Source organism: Ambystoma mexicanum, chromosome 9 (genome assembly GCF_040938575.1).
Source record: "Ambystoma mexicanum isolate Mex_15411 chromosome 9, UKY_AmexF1_1, whole genome shotgun sequence".
NCBI lineage: Eukaryota > Metazoa > Chordata > Amphibia > Caudata > Ambystomatidae > Ambystoma > Ambystoma mexicanum.
This window is the reverse complement of record NC_090931.1, coordinates 1,430,697,723-1,430,714,831: the sequence shown is the minus strand read 5'-3', so window position 1 is coordinate 1,430,714,831 and position 17,109 is coordinate 1,430,697,723. Positions and strand designations below refer to the sequence as shown.

The following is a 17,109-nucleotide window of genomic DNA, read 5'->3' as shown; positions in this document are numbered from 1 at the left end:
GTAACGACATTTTCCACATAAACCACCTACAGGATTTATCCTAGAGTGCCCGTCTGGCCATGATGGAATAATGTGTTTTGTTTAAGAAGCAACTATATAAACAGCAGAAAGGAGTAAGCGTGGGGGCAATTTTGGGCCCTCGATGTTGCCCATCTCTATAGGGCCAATTTTGAATCCAAGTTCATTTCAGGAATTAACATACTGGCCCAACACCCTGAATATGCAAATCAGGTAAGGCTGTGGAGAAGATGTATACATGCCTTTTTTGTCATCTGGAGGGGGTCGAGCTCTTCTCTTCTGGATTTCCATAAGTGGCTGAACCCATGCAATGACGATATTACATTCACCATAGAGTGGGGTCGGAGTGAAGTAAGTTTCTTGGACCTCGTGATTAGGAAATCGGAGGAAACCAATTTGACACCACACTTTGCAGGAAGCTGACAGGAACACTTACATTATTTCAGTTTTCCCCTAGCGGGATTGAGACAAAATGTACCCTACGGCCAATTCTTGAATTCTCTTGAACTGTACCAAGAAACAAGAATTTAACTTGCATGCGGTCCAACTCGAGGATAGACTACATGGAAGAGGTTACCCAAGAAAACTGGAGAGGCACTGTAAAGAGAGCAGCAAATGCAAACTGGGACGTATGCTTGACATACCGAGAGAAACGCACAAATGATACTGGTGTGCGTGACGACATTTCACCCCATCACTAATGAAATTATAAAGATAACCGGAATTGGAGCCTTGTGACACATACAGGAAGTTTGTCTAAAAAGCCTATGTTTGCCTTCAAACGTAGTATGGATTTACGGCAAAAACTGGTTCATACTTACCTAGAAAACACCAAAGAACAAACAGTACTAAACCAGTGGGGGTTGCCACCGATAACAGGGTATTGCAAATGCGGGAATTGCGCTGTGTCTCCCATAACAGAAACAAGACATGTATTTAATCATGGTCAAGTCAAATGGGAACCGAAGAGCCACACCAACTACTTTAAGAAAAATGTAATTTGCATAATCTCGTGTCCGTGTGATTTGCTCTATGTAGGGAAGACCACCAGACAAATAAGGCAGAGAATTTCGGAACACAGGTCCTGCATTCGTAATAAGGTGGTTTTGGTGGACCAGTTTGTGAGAAAATAAATCCCAAAGATACAGAACTAAAATGGTTTGTTTTCCAAGCCATCAAACCAAAAACACGCAGAGGTGACATGGCAACCACACTGCACAAGGTAGAACAGCAATGAATTTATGCCCTTGATGCAGTGCGCCATTGTATGAATATTTCTGTTGAATGGAATACCCCAATTACTAGGTGAGACCCTAGGGAGTTGGCTGTGTTCTGAGTGAGCTAGGGTTTTGCAACTGAAGGAGCTATTGAGGGGGGGGAGATTTTCGATCATGAGAAAGTAAAGGGCATTAGAGAGCACATATGCATTTGTGTGGTTTCATCACGAGATCAAATATTGCATGTCTGCTGTCTAAGAATAGGGTATTGGCATGGATGGTGGTCACTAACAGTTGCCAACAACATGGCTAGTTGCGAAGTGACTACATGAGGTGACCTGGTAAATAGCAACAATGTAATCGCGTAAATCTGGCTGTAGAGCATATGGCAAGAACTGTAGTCCAACTAGCTGTCCCAGCAGCCACCGTTGTGACAACAGACCTAAAACATCGAGATGCTGTTTTATGCATGTTCATAAGTAACTGGGAAACCAGCCGAGGTCAAAGGTCACGCCATCGTATCGTGTAGCATCGGGAGAAATACGCCGGTATTTTGGTTTTGTTTTGCATTTCATTCCATGCTGTAAGGAAATCCGTGAGTCCTGTCTGACCATAGATTTTCAGCACATTGGGTGTTTTGAAGAGGCGCGTAATTTTAAACGCCCACCAGTGACTTTCGCGGGAGTTCACTCTGCCGCGACTGTGCGTTAGACACAAGCTGAAATACCGGAGTGAAAGGAAAAAAAAACTAACGGCAAGGTAAGAAAGTAAATACGCCTGGCTATAGTGATGTAAACAAACCGAGGCCCGAATCGTTATCAAAAACGAGGCAATAAGGAAATGCGAGAAAAACATAGGTTGCATTTAACCAGACATAATGAAAATGTGTAATAGCAGAACGCTGCATAGATAGCGAGCGTTGGCTTAACCAAAATGTGATGAATATGAAATACACAGCGCATTAGGCCTATTGCAAAGGCAATAAGAGAAAGCCGTGCGCTTTTTAACATTGTGTATGACTTAACAGTGAGGAGAAACGGTTCTTTTGTTTTTGTTTTCAGTGAAACAATGGACGCACGCTGTAATTGCACCCATGAGGTCTTTACTAATTAAGAAGCCTTCCAAAATAGCATTAAACCAACCCTGCGCTAGTTAATGTTTTAATAAGCGTTGCACAAGTTTGAATTTAATTAAGATCACTGTCTAAAATTAAACGATTGCAGTATTTTGAGAATGGGTTTGTATGTTACACTGATCTAGGAGATCTATCAACAAGATGATCCCTCCCCCCATTTCCCACCCATGAGATGACCTGTGGAACACTTTGATGAGAAACATTTGATATAAGACAAAGTGAGTACTTGCATCTTTTGTGCACATTGATACGTGCAATCAATGCTAAGTTACCTGAAGGGATCCCAGGGACATTTCTAAGCCGGGTCCTTTTCCTTATTGCTTTGTTAAAAAATTGACGCAATTCAGACAGTGTATATCGGACTTCTCTCAGAATCTGTACTCCCCTCCATCAGTTGTATAGTGGAGGTGAGTATATTGGTAACAACGCAGGAAGTTACTTTTGTACATTAGTTGAAACATGAAATACAGATGACAATGGGATACGAAGACAGTAATAAGTGGTATTGTGTGTTTTTTAGATTACGTTGCTCACCCATCCATCTGAGAGGCCATACACAGTGGATATTGTGCATCAGTCCTGACGAAGGTTGGAAGAACTGAAGGGCAAGAGATGTTATGCCCTGGTTAATTTCAACCGAAACACGTGTTGACTGCTAGAACTCCTGTAAAAAATACAAAGGGACACACTTGTTAATAAGAAACTATGTATGAATGATGGGGGTGGGGGAAAGATTGTGAGCTCTTTTAGATATGGACATTGATTTTATGTAATTTTATATGATGAATTACAATAGATTTAGTGAATTAAGTAAAAAGAATTCAGAGTACACTGTCATCGCTTCTATTGGTCCAGCTTTTTGTTAAAACTGGGGTAAAGGTGTTACAGGGAAGGGGATACTGCGTCTCACCATCCGGTGTTCCACTTCCTGAAGACCCCTCACCCAGATGATCCTCTGTTAGGCAGAAACCTGTGCAGTTCCCTTAGGCACCACTGCAAAAAGTTTAGGACTACAGGTGTTAGCAGTAAACCCAATTGGTAGCAGTCTGTACCACCCAGATTTACCTGGTAGCTGTGGCTGAGCAGTCAGACTTCTCTCAAGAAGAGTTGGGCAGTATGTAGAGTATACACAGTAGAGCCAAAAATACAGTAGTACAAGCAAACACTGACCAGAGCTTTGGTATAAAAGTATATAATTATTTATTTAAAAACACACTTATGAATATACACTGGCACTAATATGTCAAGCAAGTTCAAACAGTCACTAGAAATATATACACCTCCCTAATTATTTGACAAGTCTAGGTTAGTACACCACTTATTTAGCAAAACAGAGGTGAGCGCGTAACCATAGATGGCACTCCAATAATTTAAAAAGGGAGAGAAAATGCAGAAATAGGAAAACGCACAATACCAACACTTTTGTACCCACAGATAGTTAGAAAAGGCAGGGTCTACTGCAGAGCAAAAAGTTCATAGGCCAGGCCCACTATTGGAGAGAGCAAGGCGGAATGTGCCCAAGATCACACAATTGAAGTACACTTTAAAAGTCTTTGCAGATAGTTCAAAAAGGAGTTAGATCAGTTCAGAAAGGTAATGTTAACGGGTCAAAGGTCACCCCAGGATAGAGAGTCCAGGATTTACAGGGCACCTTGAACAGTCTGTTGCAAGGGAGACCAGGCGTAACACAGTACCTGAAATGGCGAGTAAGCTCCAGCGGGGGCAGTTGTTCCTGGCAGCGGGTGCAAGTCGGTGCTTCGTCCAGGGGAAGAGAAGATCTCGATGTGGAGGAAAGCTGGAGGTCGTTGCACTGCCAGGGAAGAAACCAGCCGCTGAGTTTCCCGGTTAAAAGGTACTACCCTTTTATTCGCGGTAGTAGTGAAGCGTGGCTACCCGGCCGCCGGGGTGCTTGGCACGGGCGATTCGACCACGAGACGATCCAGGAAGGTGAAAAAGGCGAACTGGTTAACCCCCACCAGCTCAAAGGAAGAACTCTCTCCAGGAAGATGATCTTCTCTGTCTTTGGGAAGTGGTGAGTTCGGTTCAGCAGGGCTCCACCGCAGGCGTCGTCGTTGCAGGTCGGCTCAGCTTCTCCCTCTTAGGATTCTTTAGGTCCTGTGGCGACTTCTGAAGTTCCAGTCCCCAAAGCCCTGCTTTTATGCAGAAACCCCCCATTCATCAGTCCTAGCTGTCACTCAAACATGCCAAGTGGTGAGCCGGGCGGCTCACCACTGGGCCAATCACACAAGAGTGCGACTTGAGTTGCCGAGGCAACTCAGTCCAGGGTGCCGCCCCCCTCCCACACATCCTGTAGACCCAGACAGAGTGGCACCACTTTTGGAGGCTTCTGTGCGGAAGCCCGCCAAAAGTGGAACAAAGGGCTCGGCTTGGTTTGGAGTTGGAGGTGAACACAAACGCAATTTAAAATCCCGTCCTGGCAAAAAGACCCAACCGGGGAATAAATATTAAATAACCCGGCGGTATCTTTAACATTGCACCAAAAAAGTGGTGCGTTTAAAATGAATGGGAAAATCCCATAGGAAATATTCCGGTGGAATATTTTGCGTGGTAACCACTGCCACAAGCCAGAAACTCGGCAAGGGGGGACTGGACAGTGCCCCCTTGAAAAACAGACCCAGGGGCAATCGAATTACCCCTACCAGTACTTCCTCAATATGATGATTTGTACTGCTTCTGTTCACAATTTAAGACTAGTAAAGTCAATGGTGATTTTACACGCCTTGGGAGACTGTCAGTCCCAGGGTATGGAGTCTATGTTTGGGGGTCACTATAACACCCCTGTGTTACTGCACTGAGGGTGCTGTGTAACACTTAACAAAAACACATGAAGCCCTATGGAGTAAGAACCCATGGCCCATAAAACACATTACAAATTCAAAGGACATTCTCAAATCATGCCTAAGAGTGGGAGAAAGAGTCTCAATCTTAGCAGGAGAAAAAATTAAACCCCAAAAATCCAGCAAAGCTGCTGGGGGACTCACTAGGTTTTGGGAAATTAGCCTTTACAGAGAATTCTCCCTAACATCCTCCCACACTGATCCACCCCCAGGAATTGGATCCAAAAGCGATGGCAGTGTCCTGGCCACCTGGATGACAGATCCCCGGGGACTAGTGGGTGAGACGCCTCCCGACTTGCCACTCCTTTCAACTTGTGGTTCCTCTCAGGGCCTTTGCACCTCAAGATAGTCGCTCACATTGTGGGGTGCCTCGCTCATGGGCCTGCAGCAGTCCTCTACTGGCTCCCCTGCCTCACAGACCCTCGGGGAGACGCTTCTTCCAGGCACCCTGTTCCTCCTTGCACCGCCCCACAGGATCTCCTGCAGTGCTGGGCCAGCTCGCCTGACATTCACTTGAGGCCCTCAACTACACCATGGTGCCATAGTGATGGCACATGACCTCCGGGGAGATGGCCTCCTTCCTCCTGCCTTGCGTGACACCTCAAGCCCTGGACAGCCCTCCGGGTTGGCTGTGTCCGTGCCTCTGGGGGTTACACTTCTAGGTGCCCCACTCCTCCTCCGTCTCCTTATATCAACGCAGCAGCACCGGGCTATCCCGTCGCACTGTGGCTCGCCCCCGGCAGCTTCACCATCGCAGCCTGGGTGTGCCTATATTCCTGGCACCCGCGCTGGATGCCTTCCGTTCATGGTCTCTCAGGACTGTGGCCCGCAGTCTCCAGGGGGCTTGGGACGGCTTAGCCCACGCTCGTTGGCCGGCTGCATGGCCTGTCACTTCGGCAACATGGCACTGTGGGATCTTCTCTGCACAGGGCCGGAACGGCCCTCGCACGGAGCCCGCCGAAGCAGCAATTCATCCACTTCAAGGGGACCCTATTGCTACGGTTCCCGTGCGGGCAACTCCTCCGATGGTACTCACTCGACCAGGGCAGGGGCTGGAGCTCGGCAATCCGTGCCAATCTTGCCTGCACCCCCTGGTGGCCTTTTGGTTTATTTTTTTGATGTGTGAACTGATAGTAAGGCAATCAACGTACTTGACTATACCTGAGAGTTTAGGTATTGCGTTTATTTCCTGACTGAATTGTTTTCGAAGTACTTTCCGATGTCGGAGTTACTTTGAAAAAAACGAATTGCAATATATGGGGTTGGGGAGGGTAACAATGGGTGGGGGCTTAGGACGGGGGCAACCCCCAAAATTGAAAAATAGTCAATTGTTTTTTTTTTTTCCGAAGTAAACCCAACATCGGAAAGTGCTTCGAAAAAAGTCAGTCTAAAAATGAACATGGAACAGTTTAGCCATGTCTCTCTGAATGCACTACCCACTTTTAAGAGGGGGTTGGCTTTCAGTACTCGGGTGTTTCGGCCTTCGCCGTTGGGGTAATTGTTAAATCACCCACAACAGAGCGGGTTTCAAAAACTGTATTAAAAAAAAAAAAGTATTGTATTAGCTGTAATTAAACAGCTTTTCAATATAATATAGTATCAGTAACTGTCTTTACAGTGTCCATGGTGGAGAACGATCCTTAAAAGTAACTTGCTCAATATTGTTTTAATGCTTACTACAGTCCTGATCACAAGCTAATGCCGTAATTTCTATCCTCTTAATTTCCCCAGATTTTATTTGAGTTTAACTTTCAGTAGTGTTTCCCATGTGGTTGAACTATACAATTAGTTGATCATGCCGATCTTTGATCTAAATTCTGCACAATGATAGTTGGACGAATTCAATATTTCTTTCCTTCATTATTTCTGCAAGTAGGAGGCGCAGGCACAGAAAGAAGTTGATGACCTGAAAAGGGCAAAAGAGCTGAGTCTTCAAGGTGAGACGAAATATACCATGGTTCTGTTATAATTGCTTGAATTTGAATGTTAATGAATGTTGAATCATGCTAGTTTGTGAGATGGGTATCGTGTGGGACAGTTGTCAAGGCGCAGTCAACTAGTACCCACTACCTCTTTTCCAGCGTTGAATTAGTTTGGTGGTGTTACTGCAGACAATCGCTTATTACAGAACCAACAAGGATGAGGACTTTGAATCTGTTTGCCCTACGAGGTAGTACTAGCAGTGCCTTCAGAAACCCTATTAATCAAACTTGAAGCATTGAGACAAAATGTGTTCGATTAGAGAAGCTGTAGATCTGAGGGATTAACAAATATTGGGAGACAGATACAGTGAGGAAATATTATGAGCACAATAAAATCCCTAGAGGACTATGCATTTTACTGGATTTAAGCAACAATGACGGTGTAGCTGATAAAGGGGAGGAGCATCTGAATAAAAGCTCAAATAACTGGATTGAATTACTTATTGAGAATACTGAGGGGAACACCAGACTAGAAGCACAAATAGAACAGACTAACAATGTTATAGGGCACTTTGTGTGACAAATTATGTAATGCTTGAGTGACCAATGCTATATGGTTTGTCATGTGACATTGTTCACGTTACTAACCACCCTAACTTCTTGTAAGCATATTAAAATGATCAGAAGTAACCTACTCATTACTTGTTAAATTGGCGCTTGTGCTCACTTTCTAACCTTTTCCTATGGCTGCAATGGGTCACAAAGGTCACCAATTATTCCAGTTAGAAAGGCAAGTACAAACGCATACAATAATTTTTTAGACCTTTAAAATACACAAAGTAATGAAACCACAAGGCAAATAATGTATCGCACTATAAAACCGATCTATACATTCACCCCTAGGAGAAGATGGAAAGCATGTAATTCCATATCCAGTGTAAAACAGTACTCAAAGTTCAGTAGAAAAACTTGTTATGAAACGGTTAACAAACACTTAGTAAGTCGAGCCCTATGATGGTTTGGGCCTTGTTTATTTATTTATTTAGCGCTAGAGCCAGCCCGCAGGCATCAGAGCACATTGCAAAAAGACAGGACAGTGATTACAAAAACGAGACAAGAATAGATGCACAGAAGATCATATCATGGGGAGCCGAGAGAGGTCGCTGATCAGTTTATTTAAAGAGTCGGGTCTTTAACTTCTTTCTGAAGAGTATGTAGTTGGTTTCTAATTTCAAGTATACGGGCAGTTCATTCCATGTATGGATGCTTCTGTTTGGAAAGGCCTTGCCCAGGCCGTTTTGCTTTTTAGCTGGGGTTGTCTGGAGAAGACCTTTGTTGGAGGATCTTAAATTTCTCGATGGTTCATGCCACTTGAAGTGTTTTTTCAAGTACGTTGGGGCTTTGCCATACAATCATCGGTGGACCATTGTGAGGGATTTAAAAGTAATTATCTCCTCCATGGCCAGCCAGTGTAGATCTTTCCTATCGCCGGTGATGTGTTCCCTCCTTGGCCTACTCGCGATTGTCCTAACGGCATTATTCTGAATTACCTGCCATTGCTTCAGGCATTTCATATTAGCTCCCAGAAGCAAGGAGTTGCCGTAGTCTAGTCTTGACAGTATAGTTGCTCTGGCTATGGTAATGCTGTTTTTTTGGTTGAGCAAGGGTCTAATTTTTCTCAGGAGTTTTTGATGGTATTGACAGTTCCTTTTTAAGTATGCTGTATGGGCCTCTGCTCCTAGTGAGGCTTGTAAGTAGACTCCCAGTGTCTTTACTTTCTCGGATATAGGAATTGGGGCATTTTTTATACTGAATGCGGAGTATGAAGGAGTTAGTTTTTTCCTGGCGTGTGTGGATCCAAAGATCATTAGTTCCGTTTTGGTCCCATTCAAACACATCCAGTTGTCTTTCATCCAGCCCTCTGATGATGTATATAGTTGTATGTTTTTCACTGTCTTCATTATAGTCTCCACTAAGCTCGAAGACCAATTGAGTATCGTCGGCGAAATTAGTGAAGAATATTCCCAGTTGAGTTAGCATGGTACATAGGCATTGCACATACAGGTTAAACAGTAGTGGGGAGAAACTAGCTCTCTGCGGGACTCCCCAGCCCACCGGTTTGGTTCCAGAGGCCTTCTTTCCCCAGACAATCCTGGATTGTCTGCCTTGTAGAAATGATGATATCCATTCTGTTGCCTCTAGTGAGCAGTTTCCTGAGAGTTCTAGGGCCTCTCTGAGCCTCTTGTGATCGAGCATATCAAAGGCTGCCGAGAGGTCCAGTAATATCAGGAGTCCTGATTTGCCCTTGTACCCTAAAGTCATCAGTTCCAAAGTTGTATTTTTCAGGAAGGTTTACTATGTGATTGAATTGTGCCTATTGGCATTGTACAAATTTCATCAACATTCTCCAGCATGGGGTCTGGCATGCATCCTCAAAAATATTCCCGGTCAGGCTGGGAATCCTCGGTAAAAGGAAAGCAGTTTGGTTTATGGGAGGACAGTTCAGAAACAAAACAATCACTGAGCTCTGGGTCATTCTGCCCCCAGCCAATGACTACCCTCTACCTAAGCCCCTCCCCAGGCAGCCATCTTCAGATTTTTACTGCACATTCAAGTGTTGGGAGTCCTCGCGTTTCAAGCTTTTTCTGCATTTTTTATGGTTGTACTCTATTTTCCGGTCAATCGAGCCCGTGTGCTCCATCGATTATCCTTCCGATTAACGGGGACCCTTTTTTTCAGCATCTTTAATTGCCTCTCAAGGGCACAAATCGTGGAGTGTTCTTCCTGGAAGCTTCCAGAAGTTCTTCAGGCCTACACAGCGTGGATCAAGTCGGATGAGGACGGCGCTTCACTCTTCAAGCTTGGCTGCGTCTGAGATCCTTTCCGTCCATGGAGACGAGGGGAACGTCAGGGAATTGCCCCCAGAGGTGGCGATAACAGGGATACTGTCCATGGGAACAACAAAGGCACCGGGCCTGCCGCTCCTAGCCCCTGAGACGAGGGCCCTGAGCCCAGTGCACCGGCACCCCAGGTAACGTCGGAAGATCTTTCACTGGACATCCTTTCAACCCTCCACACGCTGGTGTCTGAGATTTAGAGGATGCTGATGGGCCAGTTGCCCGCTCTGCCCGCCGCACCAGCGCTGGCCACCCCATTGACACTGTGGGAACCACCGACCAAGAGGACACATCACCTCCATGCCACCCACCGCCACCCTCTTCCCCCGAGAGAGAAAGACGGACACGAGGACGGGCAGGATAACTACGGTGGACTGGGAGACCTCCAGTCACCCCCACCCTTGGCCTCTCCGCTGGACGAAGTGGGATCCTTCCGTTGAATGATCGCCCGGGCATCAGAGCTTTTCCAGTTCACACCAGAGGAAAAGGAAGGATTCTTATATCAGCGCCAGGAGGCGAAGAGGAAGACCATCTTTTCTGTCCGGCTCCTGGATCATATTTGGGACGAGGGGCTGGCTTTGCTGAACCCCTCGACAGCCCCAGTGAAGAGACTGGCTAGAGAAAAAGTACAGGGTGCCGGACTCTGCCCACAAGTGCCTATGGTCTCAACTGTTGCCTGACTCAGTGGCCGCCAGGAAGAAGTCGTAGTTAGTCTTCTTCCTCCCCTCCGGACGAGGCAAAGAAATTGGATTCCATGGGTAGAAAGGTTGTCTACTCGGCAGCGACGACGGTCAAGGCTGCCAATGCCCCCACGATCGTGACCAGGTACGACCAGGATTTGTGGCACTGGGCCATTGCCCAAGGGATATTACTCATTCCGTTCCATCTGGCAGAAGTAAAACACACCGTCGCCGACTCAGCAGTGAGCTACGCTTGCCACGAGTTTGAGCTTCGGCAGGACCAAGTGGACAGCCTGTTTCTCAAGTGGGGAAATCCCCAGATCTGTCGGCGACGAATACCAAGTGCCGGAGGTTCTCCAGCAGGTTCCCCCTGCCAGGGAGCATGGGGGACGCATTCTCCTTCCCTTGGGAACTCCTGCTTCTGTATGTTTCCTCCATTACCACTGTTACTTTGTCATCAGTCAACTCGGACGGTACCAGTGCAGGATGGTACTCATCGAACCAGCGTGGCCAAGGCAGATCTGGTACTCTGACCTTCTCAACATGTCAATATCCCTGCTGGTCAAGCTCGCAGTGGTTGTGGATCTCCTCGCCAGGGAAGGAAGCGCAATTCTACACCACAATCTGAGGTTGCTGAACCTGAAGGCCTGGCTCCTGCAGCGTTAGAGTTCGGTGGTTAAGAGCTTCTGGTGGACTGCAGGGAGGTACTCTCCAAGGCCAGGATGTCGTTGACTTTGAAGTGCTACAGACACAAATGGAAGCTCTTTGCGACCTGTTGCCGGTCGCATAAGAGCAACCCTCTGAGGGTCACGGCCACTCGGGTACCTCCGTATTTATTATCTATGGCTAAGTCAGTGCTGGCTCACCCCTCCAAGGTTCACCTGGCGACTATCTCCCACTACACCAGATCCCCAGGATGACCTTCCTTGTGGTTGCACCATTTTGTCAAGGAATTTATCAAGGGACGTTTTCGCTCGTTCCTGCCCCTGAAGGCTCCGGCCCCGGGGTGGGAACTCAATGTGGTGCTGACTAGGCTCATGGGGGGTGGGGGGCGCTCTAATTGAACCTATGCGTACTGCAGCTCTGCTGAGGTTTGTTATGGAAGACGGTGTTCCTCGTGGCCAACACCTCTGCAAGAAGGGTAGGTAAGATACAGGCCCTATCCTGCAAACCACCTTACTTGACTTTCCACAAGACTAGGGTGGTACTGCAGACGCACCCCTCCTTAATGCTCAAGGTGCCTTCGGCTTTTATCTCAACAAGCCCTTGGTGTTAACTGTGTGTTTTCCTACGCCTTTGTCGCTGGCTGAGAGGAATTTGCACTTGCAGGATGTGGCTCGAGTGCTGAAGTTTTGTGGCCAGCACGAAGAGTTTCCGTAAATCTTCTCAGCTTTTTGTGAACTTTGGTACTGTGAACCATGGGTAGGCCCTGTCCAAGGCTTCCATTTCCAGGTGGCTCTCCTGCTGCATCACCCATTGTCACTGGTTGGTAACCCGACTGTTGCCTGACCGCCCGAGAGCCCATTCTACCAGAGTGATCAATGGTAAAACAGAGTTCTTGTCTGGTGTGCCCCTGTTGGACATCTGCAGGGCTGCTACGTGGAGGTCGACGCACACCTTCACAAGATTCTACTGCGTTGACAGATTCCAGGGAGGAGTCCAGAATCGGCCAAGCAGTGCTGCACAACCTAACCTGTTCACTTGAAGGTGAGCCTGGTGAGGAGCTAAGAGATTGCTTCTGTTGAGCCTTGCCACCTCATGTGGTTGCATGTGGGTACTGCTATGTATTCTTTATTCATGAGCATGTGAATCCATGCCTGATCCCATGCTGGAGAAGGAACAAGTTACTTAGCTGTAACTGTTCTCCAGCATGGGTCTGGCATGGAGCAAACCCTCCCGCATACCCCTCTGCGGCTCTTCTCTTTGGTCTTACTTCCACTTTACGTGCTACCAAATCTGAAGATGGCTGCCTGGGGAGGGGACTAGGTAGAGGGCAGTAATTGGTTGGGGGCAGCATGACCCAGAGATCAGTGATTGGTTTATGGGAGAAGGACATTTCAGAAACGAAAGTGTTTTCTTTTACTGAAGATTCTCAGCCTGATGATGGGGAATATTCATGTACATGTGAATCCATGCCAGACCTGGAGAACAGTTACAGCTAAGTAACTTGTTCCTTTTTGTCCTATTAAACTGTTTTTGCTTAAATCTCCTCAATCCTCCCAGGGACACTTTGGGGCAAGCGTTCATGCCCTTCCACTTCATAATACACCAGCTGCCACTGGCCACTCAGCCACACACTGTGACAGGGCAACTGCAGCATTGTTCTAAATGTGCCCAGTGCCAAGCTCACATTTGCTGTACAGCACAATTATGGTTTGTATGTACTGCACCAGGCCATATGAAGAAGTATTAAGCTGTTTAATAATTGCGAACTTTAAATTCTCGATCAAAAGCAGCAAACGCCAAGAAAACGAAAAACTGATAAGTGTTACGTGAAGGCGGGAAAAAAAGAAAAATCTAAGGACTTCTACGTGAAGCAACATGGGTACAGTACACATCACGGTAGGGATAGTATTACCATCCCGCTCTGTCGACGCCCCTTTTTAAAAATAATTCATATAATACTCTGCGCCAACCACTAGAGGTGGGCCTATGCAAAGCATGTGAATCTAAGCAGCTGCAGACTGAATGCCACCTTCTCATGATGCTGGTCAGCCGCAGGGGCCCCCCCACACTCTGACCATCTAACTTGAGTTAGGCCACCAATGGTGAGGGCTGATGCATGACCTCACCCCATTTATCCCCCCACCCGCTGGGGCTAGTTTGAGAGGCTTTGGTGGTAGTTAGAAAAGGGCATTCAGAGCCTATATCAGCGCTGTGTGGTGACGACCAACATTAAAAAGTACACCCCTTGCTTGAAAAGGCAGCAGCCTCATGCTCTTAAAGACCCCTATATTTTTCCTTTTCAGGACGCTGATTCCCTTTTAGGAAGTTGCCCAACTGAGTGTGATGCTGGCAATGCTTTTGAAGGGCAGGTCCTCTTCGTTCTTCTCTTCTGTTTTCTGTGTTTTTACTGCACAGGATTCTAGTTTGGATTCTAGTTTGAACCCCTGGCACTGTGTTGACACCTAATTTGATCGAAAGAAAATGTCCATATGGACATTTTGATCGAATTCGGGAGTACCATTTTCTTTTGAAGCCTAAAACGTCAAACACTAGGAGCTGGGTGGCCCCCGCTCCCCATATTCGGTATTATGGGCTTTGGGGGAAGCGGGCATTTAAAAAATAAAAGGACCCTGCAGCGTCGGCTCTGGCCCGCGTTAGAGGGACAAGCAGGGCTGTATAAGAAGAAGCGGCGTCGGCCGGCGAGGTCAGTAGTGAGACTACTTCCGGCAAAGGGATTGAGTGGTTCCACCGAAGGTCAAACATATTTGCGGCCGAATCGACTACGAACAATTCCGCCGCAAACTGTTTGACTTTAGTCTGGCACTGCAGCGCTTCATTTTTACCTTCTGGTGAACAGTACCTATGGAATACCCTTAGGGCACCCATGGGTAGGGGTGCACCCTTGTACCCATAATGTGTGTTGCCCATAGAGCAGGGTATGGACTGGTGGCAGCAAAATGCTGACTTGGCATTGGCTCCGGGTATGCATCCAGGCCCTGCTATAGGAATCAACAGATTTCTGCACAAAGGCAAGATGGCTACTGGTGGCCTGTTTCCTTTGCCTTCCCCCTTGTTTCTCAAACAGCTGAGAAGCCTGGACTCTGTTCCCTTCCCCAGAATGGCTGTTGGGTGGAAGGACTATATATGGCTCTGGGGCTGCTTCCTGTCAGACTGCCTGGAGCCTTCCTAGGGAGTAGTTGTGGGTACACCCTTGGGGTAGAGTCTGAATGAATGTAGTGAGGAGTCAATTTGCATTCTGTGTTATGGGTGTCTGGTTTTGGTTGTGTCACAATGCCTGAGCCAGCACTGACTGAAACTGGAATGTATGCAGTGCAGTCCTCAAAGGCTGGGAAGGTGCCCAAATCCATAACCTGTTATGGGTGTCGGGTTTCGGGTGAATGGCCTGAATGTCTGTCAGCCTGATTAGGTGATGCCTGTATGAATGCACTTGTGTATGATTGGCTGGCTTAGCCTGGCTCAGCCTGAGTGAATGGGGGGTGTTTTGGATAATGGGACCTCGCTCATCTCCTTGCCAGAAGCTCAAACAAGAAACCTGTAGCAAGAAGCTGAAGTCATCTTAAGCTTGTATTTTGTTTCCAGCTGGAGGAAGTAGTCTGCGGATGCAACTCTAGACAGAAATCCAAAGGCTGTGTTGCTGACTGAAGGACTGAACCAGAGAGGACCTGGACAGGCACAACTGCTGCCCTTCATCCGAAGTGTCCTGGAAGCCAGTCCTGACTGCCGTCCGGAGGAGGGATCTTGGTGGTTCCAGAAGAGTGCCTGGACATCTTGAAGCTAAGATGTCATCTGTGATGCCCAAGGTCTGGATTAGTGTTCGTGACCTCTGGAAGCCAAGCTGCTGAGTATCACCCTGAAAAGGGGAATACCCTGGCGTGGTGATGTCCGACACCTGGAGCTGCCAAATTTCCAACCATCCGAAGAACTCTTCAAGGGCCACTGCTGCCATGACATCTAGCTACTTTTCCACACCGGAGAAGATCCAGGGTCACTGTCTGCAGAGGATTGTCCGCTGGTGGGCTTCCAACCCCCAATCTCAAAGAAACCGTCCCGTGGGTCTAGACTTGTTGAGGGTCTGCAGTCCAGACCACTGGTAGTGTTCAAGTTGCCAGAAGCAATCCTCTGTTCTGTGCTACAGCTGCAGCACTGAAGAACCTAAAGGCGGTGAACCGTGAAATCCAGAAACCTGACACCTACCTCTGCCACTGCACCCGTCGCTACCCAAAGTCACTGACCCCCAAAGGACTTTTCTTATTTGTCCAGGCCTCGTCAATGTCCAGTTTCCGCTTCATGGGACAGCCCCAGCCAGTGGAACAACCCGACATCGGAGACCACCCCGACAGACCTGCCTTGCTGCCTTTCCAACACTGTCTGGCTCGCTTCTCCTCCTCGACCCCGATGTCATACTGGCTCCTTCCGGCGGGGGGGGGGGGGGGGGGGGGGTGGCGTCATCAAGTGAACCCAGGAAAGCTGATCACTTTGCCTTCCAAGGCACCCAAGGTACTGTGACGAGGATAATCTTCCATCCTCTGGATTCATTCAAGACCTGCTCTGCAACCTTGATTCTAATCTCCCTGCTGTCCTCATCCTACTTGCTCTCGTCTGCCTTTGATCCGGTCAACCATGCCTTCCTGCTCAACCGCCTTTGTGATATCTGGGTATCACTGATCAGTCCCTGGCCTGGCTGTCCTACTTCCTCTACAACCGACCCTCCCAGGTCCTTCCTTTCCTTTCTCTCACTCACCACTAGTGGTGTTCTCCAGGGGTCTAACACCTCTCCCAGGCTTTTCAGCCAATACCTTGTACCCCTTGCCCACCTCATTGCGGCTCTCCGCTCCAATTTTCAGTGCTATGCGGACGACACTCTGCTCGTTTTCAGGCTCCTCTCTGCCATCTGTTCTCCCGCTCATCTGTCCACAATCCAGGAGTGCTGTGCCGCCAGCAACCTCTGCCTTAATGCCAGTAAGACAGAGATCCTCCTCATCGGCACTCCTCTACCTTCCTTTCCTGTCGCTCTCTGGCTGGCCTCCCTTGGCTCTCTCCCTGCGCCCACCTGTGAGACTAAGAACCTCAAGGTTATCTTTGACTACATGCTTTCATTTTCTCCACACATCTCGTCTTTAAGAAGTCAAACTTCCAACTGCACCTCCTCAGAGGTATTCTTCCTTTCCTCTCCTTCCCCCCAGAAGCTCACTGTCTCTAGAGCTCTGGTTCTCTCCGCTGGACTACTGCAACATCCTCTTCCTAAACCTACTCTCCACCCTCTGTAACTCATCCAGAACAGGACTGCGAGACTTGTCCTGGCCTCACACCCAGGGATCGTATCTCTCCAGCCCTGAAATCTCTTCACTGGCTCCCAGTGGCTGCAAGGATTGTTATAGACCTTTTGCCTTGTCAACAAGGCCTTATGGGGCCTGGGTCCGCAATACCTTCAACCCCCGGGAAATACCTTCCTACTTGAGCTCTTCCCTCCTCCACCTGAAACTCCCTCAGGGTCAGTCGCTTCTCCAAGCTTCGAGTTGGGGGATGGCGGGGGTTAAGGTCTTCCCTCTGGAACAGCCTCTCTGAAACTTGAGGAGAACCATTTCCGGAAGCACCTCAAGACATTCCTCTTGCATCTGCCTTCTCTTTTCCTCTCCCCGGCTGATCTGTCTGTTTCAGCACTGGCACCTGGCTACCCTCTGATTTCGGGCCCAGA

General features: G+C 47.8%; 1 protein-coding gene across 3 annotated transcripts in view; it reads left to right on the top strand.

Moving 5' to 3' along the window:
- USP37 (ubiquitin specific peptidase 37) overlaps positions 1-17,109 on the top strand; it is a 724,569-nt gene that overhangs the window by 512,625 nt on the left and 194,835 nt on the right. For all 3 annotated transcript variants that reach the window (XM_069616844.1, XM_069616843.1, XM_069616845.1), the window contains one exon: positions 7,105-7,165. In XM_069616844.1, coding sequence (XP_069472945.1) covers positions 7,105-7,165 — 61 coding nt within the window. The remainder of the gene's footprint in view (positions 1-7,104; positions 7,166-17,109) is intronic.